The sequence below is a fragment of the Microcaecilia unicolor genome, chromosome 5, assembly GCF_901765095.1.
Source record: "Microcaecilia unicolor chromosome 5, aMicUni1.1, whole genome shotgun sequence".
NCBI lineage: Eukaryota > Metazoa > Chordata > Amphibia > Gymnophiona > Siphonopidae > Microcaecilia > Microcaecilia unicolor.
The window spans coordinates 208,517,660-208,530,199 of record NC_044035.1 but is presented as its reverse complement, the minus strand read 5'-3'; the positions used below and the strand labels follow the sequence as shown (position 1 = coordinate 208,530,199).

At 47.1% G+C, this 12,540-nt stretch overlaps 1 protein-coding gene across 3 annotated transcripts in view; it reads left to right on the top strand.

Annotated features, from left to right (window-relative positions):
• The window catches only part of RSPRY1 (ring finger and SPRY domain containing 1), a 663,702-nt gene extending 656,187 nt beyond the window's left edge, over positions 1 to 7,515 (top strand). For all 3 annotated transcript variants that reach the window (XM_030203731.1, XM_030203729.1, XM_030203730.1), the window contains one exon: positions 6,825 to 7,515. In XM_030203731.1, the coding sequence (XP_030059591.1) occupies positions 6,825 to 6,921 (97 nt within the window). In that variant the 3' untranslated portion in view covers positions 6,922 to 7,515. The remainder of the gene's footprint in view (positions 1 to 6,824) is intronic.
• The last annotated feature ends 5,025 nt before the right edge of the window (positions 7,516 to 12,540 follow it).

Sequence of the window (12,540 nt, the reverse complement as noted above, 5' to 3'; positions counted from 1 at the left end):
CCGAAACTGAAAAGGTTGCAAGGCCAGGTACCAACGCATAAGTCTGGCATTAGCATTCTTCATCTGCATTAACCATTTCAGGGGGGCATGATCCGTAATGAGCCTAAAGGGACGTCCCTCTAAGTAGTATTGGCACATTTGTGTGGCCCACTTAATGGCCAGACACTCCCTCTCAGTTGTGGCGTACCCTTTTTCATGAGGAAGGAGTTTACGGCTCAAATATAACACCGGATGCTCCTCCCCGTCATGAATCTGAGAAAGCACTGCCCCCAACCCCACCCCTGAGGCATCAGTTTGCAGAATGAAAGGTTTTTCCCATTCCACCGCCTTCAACACCGGCTCCTCACATAGCACTAAACGCAAACACTGAAAGGCTCTCCTCCTCCCCCCATTTCAACTGATTCGGCCGCGTTTCCCTTTTAACATGTTAGTTAAGGCTCTGCTAGCGAGGCGAAATGAGGAATGAACCTGCGGTAATACCCGACTAGACCAAGAAAACTTCGAAGCCCTTTTTTAGTAGCTGGATATGAAAATTCCATAATGCATTGTACTTTATCCAGCAAGGGTCTCACCTGTCCACCCTATAACCCAGATATTTTACCGCATGCTGTGCGAAGTGACATTTCTGGGGATTAAGTGTGAGCCCCGCATCCCGAAAAGCCGCTAACACCTTTCTGACCTGCCTCATGTGCGTAGCCCAATCCTCACTATGGATGATGACCTCATCTAAATAGGCTGCAGCATAACTCTGATGAGGACGTAGAATCCTATCTAACAAACGCTGGCAGGAAGCTGCTGCAGAATTCAACCCAAACGGCATCCTCTTAAACTGAAAGAGCCCCAGGGGAGTAGGAAAATGCCGTCTTGGGCCGAGCCTCCACAGATAACGGAATCTGCCAATATCCCTTGGTCAAGTCCAGCGTAGAAAGGTACTGTGCCGAACCCAACCTATCCAACAACTCCTCAATGTGTGGCATAGGATAGGCATCCGGAAAAGACAGGGCATTAACCTGGCGGAAATCAATACAAAACCGCCAGGTATCATCCCTCTTCGGCACCAGCACCACCGGACTTGACCAAGGGCTACATGACTCCTCAATTATGCCATACTCCAACATTTCCTTCACCTGTCTCACCACCTCTTGTTGTTTAACTGGGGACAGCCTATAGGGCCTCTGCCTAACCACCCGGCGGGGCTCTGTAACAATCTCATGCACCCTCAAATGCGTCTCCCCCGGGCAGGGCGTAAGGACATCCTGGAATTCTTCCAGGAGTGCCCTAAGTTCCTGCTGCTGACCTTACTTCAATTCTCCAGCAATCTGAGGTTTCAGAGACTTAAAAATGTCCGAGATCTGAGGCCCCAGATCCTCCTCCTCCAACTCTTAGTCCCTACCCACATCACCTTCCTCTCTCCACAACTTCAACACATTAACGTGATATGTTTGCTTTCTCCCCCTCTCGTTCATCACCTCATACGTAACTGGCTCTAATTTCCTAGTAATCACCCACCGGTCCCCTCCACCCTACTTTCAAATTTATGAGGGGCATCCGCTATCATTATTATGACCTTCTCCCCTTCTCAAACCCTCTCTCTTTCACTCCCCGATCATAATATGATTTCTGGTATTCTTGACTCTTACCCAATCTATCCCGAGCGTAGCCCCCAACTGTCGCAACCTACCCTTCAGGTCAAAAAGAATAAGAGACCACCATGCAGTCTCCTTTATCCGGTGGCACCCATTGTCTTTCAGAATTTCCAAAATCCCCCGAGGAGCCCTCCCGTACATTAATTCAAAAGGAGAAACTCCTAATGAAGCTTGAACACTCTCCCTACAAGTGTATAAGACAAACGGCAGGAGGCGATCCCACTCATCTATACAGCCCCCAACCCCCTTCGCAAGAGAGTCTTAAGAGTCTTATTAATCTCTCTACCAGACCATTGGTCTGAGGATGGTAAGCCGCAGTACGAATGTGGGAAATACCAAAAGCCTCCCATACTGAGTCAATGTACGAGAGAGGAAATTAGTGCCTCTATCTGTAAGCACTTCTCGAGGGAACCCCACTGTACAAAAATATGAATAAGCTCAGCGGCAATTGCCTTGGCTGATACAGTACGTAGGGGCACAGCCAAGGGAAACGAGTGGCCATATCTAACACCACCAAAATATAGACAAAACCCCTCGGGACTTGGGAAGCGGTCCTACAATATCCATAGCCAGCCGGCCTAACGGGAACCCCAATGCGCGGCAAGGGACATAAAGGTGCCGCTCCGGCCCCCTCTCCGCTACCTTCTGACAGAGTCCACAGGAATTGCAATACCCCTCCACTTCCTTATAAACCCCTGGCTAATAGAAACCTTCTTAAAACCCTGGTCCAGAGTACCCTGTGTTGCCTTATGCCCCCCCAGAGGATGATCATGAGCTAATCTCATTATCAGGCTACGAACCCCTTTGGTATCACCAACTGTTTCTGACCCCACTTCCCTGCTGTCGAGTTAACTCTAAATAGCAGCCCCCTCTCCACCACAAAGTGCGGGAAAGAGCCCCCCTCACCTTCCCGGGCCCTACCCCAGGCATATTGCAAGGTACCATCAGATTCCTGCTCCCTCGGGAAGATGGAAACTGCTCTAAGAGCTCCCCCGGGTCCCTTGGAAAATCTCCTTCCCCCTCGACCTCTGTCATAGCCTGCCTTCTTCTCCATTGAGCTCCTTTTTTTTGTCGGCCCCCCTTTCCTACTTTTCCCCGGAGTACCTAAAATCTCCGGATGAAAGGGGAAAACCTGATCCAAAGGGAGAACCTCCCCACCCTCCTGCTGAGCTTGACTCTGAGACCGGGTAGTTACAAAGGCTTTTCCCCCCTTTACATATTGGGGAAAACGGAGCCCAGTCCCTCCCCAGTATCAGGTCCTGAGGCAGCCGAGGAAGCACCGCTACTAATATCCGGTGTGCCCCCATAGGCCCTTTTATGGTCACCCAATGTAAAGGGTATCTTGTACTAGCTCCATGAATACATTGAATAGCTACCTCACCAGGACTAGCCCCTCCCTGTTCGTTCTTTCCCTTACTTATACGGGACCATAACCTCCTCAAAAGCATAGATTGATCAGCTCCCGAGTCTAATAGGGCCTCCACCTTCAACCCCCTCACCTCCACGACCTGAGAAAAGGGATGTGTAACCTGCTTGTAAGAGTGAGAAGTAAAGCCCTCTTTGGCCCTACAATCTTTCCTTAAGTGTCCTTTACGCCCACACCTGTAGCAAATCCGATCCCCGGCATACCCCAAGACCTCCACTCTCCTTTCTCCCTTACTAGCCGGTACACTCCTTGCCTGCAGAGGCCTAGACCCTGTTACAGAGCTTTCTTTCGCTGCCAGTACCCCTCTCCCACCCGCATGCTGTGACTCTAGAAAGCATTCCATACTTTTAACTGCTTCATCCAAGGTCCCACATCCCTGCCTAATCAATCCCTTTTAATTCTTCCGGTAAGGCCTCCAGAAACTGCTCCAACACCAGCTCTAACATTACTTGTGTCACTGAGCTTTTCTCTGGGTCTAACCACTTAGTGGCCAAATCCATTAATTTCTGGGCCAAAGCCCTGGGCGTCTCTCCCTCTGCCCACCTCCATTCTCTAAATCTCCGCCAGTATGACTGCTTACTTAGTCCATACCTGTCCAAAATAGCCCGTTTCAGTTTAGCATAATCTGCAATATCTGCAGCAGGAAGACTGCGAAAAGCCGCCAAGGCCTCCCCAGACAAAGCCGGAGCCAGCCTCATAGTCCATTGCTCCCTACTACTACTACTACTATTAGCATTTCTATAGCGCTACAAGGCATACGCAGCGCTGCACAAACATAGAAGAAAGACAGTCCCTGCTCAAAGAGCTTACAATCTGGCTGCAGCCACCCGCTACCCGTTTCAAATGCCCCCAGGTAATCCTCAATGTCATCCTTATCAGACAGCTTACCCCAGGGTAACCAGTTCATTCCCATCATGCCTCCTGGCAAAGGTCCTCCTCCAGTTGCAGCTCCCTCTGACACTGCCGGCCCAGCCTGTACCCGTGCCTCCTCCTTTCAGCAACTCTTGACAAAGTTCCAGAAGCGGCTGTTGCTGAGCCCTCGAGGCAGCCAAGGAGTCCTCCATCAGCTTGTGTGCCAGTTCCTGTTGTTTTTGGAATTGATGGGCCATGAAGGAAAACATCTCCTTTGGATCCATTGTGGCCGGCCTTCTTCTCACCTAGACAAACCCAAAGAAAAACAACATCCAAGTGCAGCTGCTTTCATAGGTTTGCCCCCCTGCGGCACCACACATGCATAAGCAAAATTCCCCCCAGGTCCTGCTATATGCTCACCGGATAGCCAAGGATTTTGCGCCTTTGTCAGCGTTGGCCCCCTCGACGGGCTTCTGGAACCTCCAGGACACCCCCACCTCGTTCTGGCAACTCGACTGGCCTGTTTGTGGAACCCCCTCCGCTCCCTTGAGGCCTCTCCTCACCCACGTGGAAGTTCACTGTATATCCCACCACTGCCACCAAATGTTAGCAAGCACCTCTCCGTGCTGTCCGCTCTCGACCTGCACCTCTCCGTGCTGTCTGTCTTCACCCACACAATTGGGGCTAATCCACCTCCTAAGAGGAACTGCTTCTGTTCACTTGCAAAAAAGTAATTATTCACAGAACCAAATTTATCCTGCAGAGTACTTTATTACACCACGGTACCAGTGAGAAAAACAATATGTTCACTGTACCACAGCTGCTGGTCTTCGTGCACTTTGCTTCACTTTTCAAACACACCAAACAACAACAGTTCAGTCTTAGAATTAGCTAAAGACTTGGGAAAACTGTGGTTCAGGTCTATTCCTCCGCGCCTCTCTGCTACTGCCTAGGAGTTAGAGGCATTTTCACCACCCTCATTTGCCAGACACCAACACTCTGACAACCTCCCACAAATGTTCAGACTGCCTCCTTCAGGTAATTAATTCCCACTGGTTCATGAAGCCAGACCACATCTAGGCATTGTCCCTTAGCGGCCTCAAATCACTGGCTTCTCTCTCTCTCTGCAGTCTCTTCCTTTTCCACCGCCCTTTGTCCTGAGCAAAAGAACTCCATTTGCTCCTCACCCACCTCTTTCCTTTCACTTCTTCTCCTAGTTCAATCTCCTCCCACTCCATGGAGTCTTCCCCCACCCTCTCTCCCAGGTGCTGCTCCTCCCCCTGATTATCCTCCATCTCCCAATCACCCCCTGATTCTACTACCTGCTGGGAGTTGTGGTACTGTTTCTCTTGTTCCCTCCTTCCTTGCAAGTGTTGCTGGGCTCTGTAGTTCTCTTCCCTTTTCATCAATCTCCTCCTCCCTTTTCCCCTCTGAGGGTTTTTCTCCTTTCCCCGCTTATTGTCACTATCAGCTCTTCTCTGCCTTCCTTCTACCTCCTCCTTACAATATTCATTAGGGATATCCTGAAAACCTAACTGGCTGGTAGTCTTCCAGGACAGGTTTGAGAACCATTTCTCTAGATGATAGTACATCATTGACATCGAACTGACCCTGTATTCTGTTTTTTTTTCCAAGTGATTCTTTATTGAATTTTATATAAAGACTTGCATAAGATAAATGTGCATATAGACTGTCATATAACTATAACATTAACAATCAAAGAAAATACAAAGTACTGCAATAACTGCTATACATATAGATATTAGCATTGCTGGGGAAAGTGAAAAAGAATATAAGTAGGGAGAAATAAAATTTTCTGGCAGATGTTATCAAATGGAGTGCACATTTTCTTAACATTAGAGAAGTTGTGAATTTTAATAGCCGCAGATTGTAGTTGGAGTCCAGTATGCCTTATGCATATCAAAAAAGGAAGATTACGTAATCCCAACAGACAGTGAAGTTTTAGTTTTAGACCAGAGTGCCAATTGATGGAGTCAAATACTAGCCCAAATTCCTGTTCCCTGGCATTTTCTAGCTGTGAGCAAGAATTTGGTAGATATTCGTATAATTTTTTTAATAGATTTTGGATGCTTTCTTATTTCCCTTACACCCTTACGTAACAGCTGACAAAGGGGGGAAGGTCAGAATTTGAAGAAGAGGCAAGTAAAATGATTGGTGAGCTTAGTAAGCAGAGTCATAACTGAGACCATAACTCATGATGGTTAAAAGGAATACCACATATAGGAGATTTAAGTCTGCAAGAGGTAGCATTTACAATTGGGAAAATTTGGTAAGTAGACCATAAACCACAGTCAGACCAGAACAGCTAGTTTAGTGAGGAATTTTTAATTTTAAACTTGGAGTTAAACCAAATAGATGTCTTTTGTGAGGAGGAGGCTGAGTTTTTATAAAATCTGCTTTCTGCTGTAACTATTCATAATGTATTCATCCTGTGCATGATTTTGAAGGTAGCTGATTAAGGGGTATGATGAACTATCAGGAGTAAGGATTTCAGAACGTTTTCTTGGTGCTAAATAAGAGGTTCTCAACCAAGTCCTGAGGACACACACAGGCAGTCAGGTTTTCAGGATACCCACAATGAATATGCATGAGGTAAATTTGCATGCACTGCCTCCATTGTATACAAATGTATCTCATGCATATCCATTGTGGGTATCTTAAAAACTAATTGGCTTGGTATGTCCTAAGTATCTGGATTGAAAACCTCTGTGTTAGATTACATAGAATTAGTTTTAACAACAGAGATTTAAAAAAGAGCCTTTTTACTCTATGCTTTTGAGTGCCTCAAAAGACTGGTGGTTCATTTCAGCAGATTTTAGTTATGCTGTGAGTTTCAGTGCTGCTGTCAGTTGTCACTTTTGAGTGTTCTCTTTCCTCAGTGATCTGTGTATGGAGTGTGCCTTGCAGTTGGAGACCTGCCCATTGTGTCGACAAGAAATAACAACTCGTGTTCGACAGATTGCTCACATTTCATGACACTGGTGGAACCACATCATGAACTTAATTTCAAAACAGCTGTGGGGGAGGAGCAGATTTCTTGTTCATTCATGCATTCACACAAACAGCCAAGGCCAAATTTTATACTAAAGAAAATTCTTCCTCCCCCTTTTTTTTTTTAAATGCTGTTGAACTGCGAACTAATCCAGCTTGCCAGCACTGGTTTTGAGAAAAACAAAAATGTACTTGAAGCAGTTGCTCAATGTTTTTTCATGCTTATATTAAGTTACTTCCAAGACATCTAGACATTTTCTACACTCACTTGCAAGTGCAGGAAGAAGAATTTGCATTAGAATTCTGCGTATTAAATTCATGTAACATACTAAAACAGTGACCACAACCTGAGTCTTTATTTTGGGCAGGGGAAATGATAAACTCTATGAGTAATTGATTATATAATAATCAGTACTTCCTGGGTAATGCAGTTTCCTGCTGGTCAGAAATCTCTTGTACTTACCTTCTGGAATAAGAAAAACACAGTGAATATGAATCACTGTTTTGGAAAAGACAGCCTATATACTACTTGTCTTACTAGTAACCGAATGACTGAACTAACTGCAAATTGCTTGAAGAAAAAAAGTAGGACTTATTTTAAAAAGTCTGTGATTCCAAAGAACATGCAGGTTTTTTTTTTACTAGAAAGATTGATAGCATTTTCACATGATGTTCCTAATGTTGTCACAACATGATGTTCCTAATGTATTTAGTCTGTTATCCATGTCTGAATCCAGACTTCCTTATTTAAATTATTTTTCTGTTTGTTTAATGCAAGAGACATCCTTGCCTTTATTGTTTAGCTGGACTGGATAAAGGTTAACTGGGTATTTTTTAAGCACCATGAATCAAGCTTTTTGTTTTTTTTTTTAAACAGTATTGTTTTGCAAGATACAAACATTTTGAAAAAAGTTGATTATATTCTTGAAAAACCTGAAAATTATTCTAGGCAAATGCATTAATACTGTTTTGAAATAAATGCTTTTTGACTAGGAAAGTCTTATTTAAGAGTTTTTGTTTTTTCACTAAACTTTCTAACAGCTCAGAATTTATAAGTGCTTAGTTTATAAAATGTTTATTTTATTTGCATAACAGATTGATTTTCAGAGTTGGTAGCATATATATTTCTCAAACTTGCCAACTTCCTAGTTATGTTGCTTTCTCTTTGGAATTTTTTTATTCTTTCCAATTCAACAGATACTGTGAAGAAATTTATCCATAAGGGGTCAAGAATGTCTGCTTGTCAGGGCACAAGATAACTTAACTTAAAATTTAACAAAATGGGACCAAATATGTCATGGGGAAAAAACTAAAATTTTTATGCTGCTGAAGCTGGACCTGTTCCTCCCGTAGAAATGCATTGGGCAATTTTGTGGGGAAACCTATTCTCTAAAACAGCCTGTCTAGTCCATTTTTGAGCATGATGTGGCTAAACATGTTTGTCCCGTTTTGTTAAATTGTAGGAGTTATTTTGCTCCCAGACAGAAAATGAAATATACTTCCAAATCACCAAAGGCAGCTCAAAAGAGACATGGGGCTGCATTGGAGACGTGGTTGGGGACAGCATGCAGAACATGCCTCTTGGCATTATTTCTAATCCATCTGTCTCTGTGAAAGCTATTGACTGAAACATATAGTTTTCTTAATGACTGCCATGTATTAACTAATATCTGTTACTATGGGGTGGTGGTACCTTATATATAAACTGTTAAATCCAACTTTGGAAATCTGTTCACTGTAACATCTAATGACTTAATATGACACTTCACTTCTTTTTTTTCCCCAAAAAACAATAGAATATGTACTGATCAATTCAAACCATCCCTCTGTTCTTCATGTCAGATGCACACAGGCACAACCCAGATACCTTCACATATAGAGAGAGTATTGCTTATCAATCTTTTTTTTGTATTCATGACCCCATGATCATGGCCAAATAAAACTGTGACTCACCTCCCAGAGGTGCAGAATAACGTACATATGGACAGCCCACCCAGGTCGTGACCCCCAAATTCAGGTTTTGTAGCCCTATTTAGGATCCCAACCAACAGTTCAGAAAGCTCTGGGTTAGAAAGAATTATGAACCATTTCTTCTATTATATATTTTACTGTTGTGACACGAGTCATAAGTAATAGTTTAGAATGGCCTAACACTAACATAAACATAGTCAATCCAGTTTGCTACAGACATACCAAGTCACACGCATCGGGCCCATTCTCCAGCTCACATACTAAAGCCCCCTCCTCTCACACATCATAGAAAGCCCAAAGTTCTTGGACCTACCCTTACAGTTGAGGCAGGTCCGGGAACTCGGGACTTTCCCCAGTTCATAAAGGAGGGGACATTGGCGTATGGTCGGGCAGCAGTGATCCTCCAATTGCTGCTTCTCATGCCGGCTCTGTGATTCTAAATAGTGGCTACAAACTCATGCGAGACTACCACGAAAGAGGTTGCAGCTACCATTTTGAGCATTCGAGCTGGTCTAGGGTACTAGGGCAGCAGCGATCCCCAGTTGCTGCTGCTTGACTTAGTACCCTAGATCACCAGGACTTTGTGGGTGGGTGGGAGAGGTAGCAAGGAGGGAGAGAGGTGCTGTAGTGTGTGTGGGGGGGGATAGTTGCAGCAATGGAGGGAGGGAGAGAAGCAGCATCGTGGGGCAAGGAGTAAGAGAGGTGCTGGAAAGTAGAGATCCAATGAGGGGTGAGGAAGAAAGAGGGTATGGAGAGGGAAGGTAAAATTATGTATAATCATACCTGATAATTTTCTTTCCATTAATCATAGCTGATCAATCCATAGACTGGTGGGTTGTGTCCATCTACCAGCAGGTGGAGATAGAGAGCAAACTTTTGCCTCCCTATATGTGGTCATGTGCTGCCGGAAACTCCTCAGTATGTCGATATCAAAGCTCCATCCGCAGGACTCAGCACTTAGAGAATTACACCCACGAAGGGACACTCTGCCCAGCTCACCACCGCCGAAACGGGGGAGGGGAATTAACCCAGCTCATCCCCACACAAGTGGGGGAGGGGAATCCGTCCAGCTCATCCCCGCGGAGCGGGGGAGGGACACCACACCCGCCGATGCGGGGGCATCTGGCTTATCCTGCAACCGCAACCGCGGGAGGAGCTGACTGACCCTAACACCGCCGAAGCGGGAAGGGTACAAAGCTGCCCTACAGCCGCACGAAGCGGGAGGGAGTGCCGGCAGAATTTTAAGTCTCAATCCAGCCCCGTAAAACGGAGGGGAGAGGAATGCAGCAGCTCACTGTAACACAAACTCGTCTTAACTCTTGAAGAATCCAAGTGAAAAAACTTGAACACGAAGTCTTTCTGAAGTAACTGAAGACTAAACTTGAACCTGAAATGCAACCAGAATAAAAACAGTACAGATATCTGGGAGGGGCTATGGATTGATCAGCTATGATTAATGGAAAGAAAATTATCAGGTATGATTATACATAATTTTACCTTCCATATCATCAAGCTGATCAATCCATAGACTGGTGGGATGTACCGAAGCAGTACTCACCCAGGGCGGGACATTGAAATCCCTGACCTCAACACTGAAGCTCCAAACCGGGCCTCCGCCCGTGCAGCCACAGTCAAACGGTAATGCTTGGAGAATGTATGAGCCGAAGCCCAAGTTGCCGCCTTGCATATCTCTTCCAAGGAGACGGATCCGGCCTCTGCCATCGAGGCCGCCTGAGCTCTCGTGGAGTGAGCCTTCAGCTGGATAGGCGGCACCTTCCCCGCGGCCACATAAGCCGCTGCAATGGCTTCCTTGACCCATCTTGCCACTGTAGGCTTAGCAGCCTGCAGACCCTTACGAGGACCTGCAAACAGGACAAACAGATGATCCGATTTCCGGAAATCATTGGTCACTTCCAAGTATCTGATGATGACTCGTCTCACATCCAGATATTTAAGAGCAGAGTACTCCTCTGGGTAGTCCTCCCTACGAAAGGAAGGGAGACAGAGCTGCTGATTCACATGGAAGCGAGAAACAATCTTGGGCAGGAAGGAAGGCACTGTGCGAATAGTCACTCCTGCCTCAGTGAACTGCAGAAAAGGCTCTCGACATGAGAGCGCCTGGAGCTCGGAAACTCTTCTGGCTGAAGTGATAGCCACCAAAAAGACTGCTTTCAACGTCAGGTCTTTCAGAGATGCCCTCGACAAGGGTTCAAAAGGCGGCTTCTGCAATGTTCTTAGTACCAGGTTGAGATTCCACGCAGGCACCACTGAGTGCAGAGGAGGGCGCAGGTGATTAACTCCCTTGAGAAAGCGCACCACATCTGGCTGCGAAGCCAGGGAAGCACCCTTCAGGCGGCCCCTGAAGCAAGCCAGAGCCGCTACCTGGACTTTAAGGGAACTGAGCGACAGGCCTTTCTCCAGACCTTCTTGCAGGAACGCCAACACTGAAGAAATTGGAGCAGTGAAGGGAGAAAGTGAGCCTGCTTCACACCACGCTGCAAAGATACGCCAAACCCTGGCGTAAGCAGTAGAAGTAGAGCGCTTCCTCGCTCTCAGCATAGTGGCGATGACCTTGTCTGAGAAGCCCTTCTTCCTCAGACGCTGCCGCTCAATAGCCAGGCCGTAAGACCAAAGGGGGAGGGATCCTCCATCACCACGGGACCCTGATGTAACAGGCCCTGCTCCACTGGCAGCCGCAGAGGATCGTCGACTGAGAGCCTGATCAAGTCCGCATACCAGGGACGCCTGGGCCAATCCGGACCCACCAGGATTACCCTGCCGGGATGCTTTGCCACCCGGTCTAGCACCCTGCCCAACATGGGCCAGGGCGGGAACACATAGAGAAGCTCTTGTGTCGGCCACTGTTGGAGAAGAGCATCTACTCCCAGGGATCGAGGGTCCCATCCTCTGCTGAAAAAGCGCGGCACTTGGCAATTGGCCGATGACGCCATCAGATCTAGGCTCGGCTGGCCCCAGCGCTTCGTGATGTCCAAGAACGCCTGAGCAGATAGCTGCCACTCTCCGGGCTCCAAGGTATGGCGACTGAGAAAGTCCGCCTTGACATTCATGACTCCGGCAATGTGGGCCGCTGAAAGCTGCTCCAGGTTCGCTTCCGCCCACTGGCAAAGATTCATAGCCTCCTTGGCTAGAGGGGCGCTCTTGGTACCTCCCTGGCGGTTGACATAGGCCACAGTCGTGGCATTGTCCGACAGGACCCGTACAGGCTTCAACACCAGTACCGGGATGAACTCCAAAAGCGCCAACCGAATGGCTCTGAGTTCCAGGAGGTTGATAGACCACTTTGCCTCTGCAGGAGACCAGAGCCCCTGCGCTGTCCTTCCCAAGCAGTGGGCTCCCCAGCCCGACAACGAGGCGTCCGTCGTGACGACAATCCACTCTGGGGTCACCAGAGGCATTCCCGCAGACAACTTGTCTGTCTGCATCCACCAGCTCAGCGCCTTGCGCACTGCTGGGTCCAAGGGAAGGCGCACAGCATAATCCTCCGACATCGGAGTCCAGCGCTGCAGCAAAGAGTGTTGAAGTGGTCTCATATGAGCCCTGGCCCAGGGCACAACTTCCATCGTGGCCGTCATAGAGCCCAACAGCTGCACATAGTCCCAAGCCCGAAGAGGA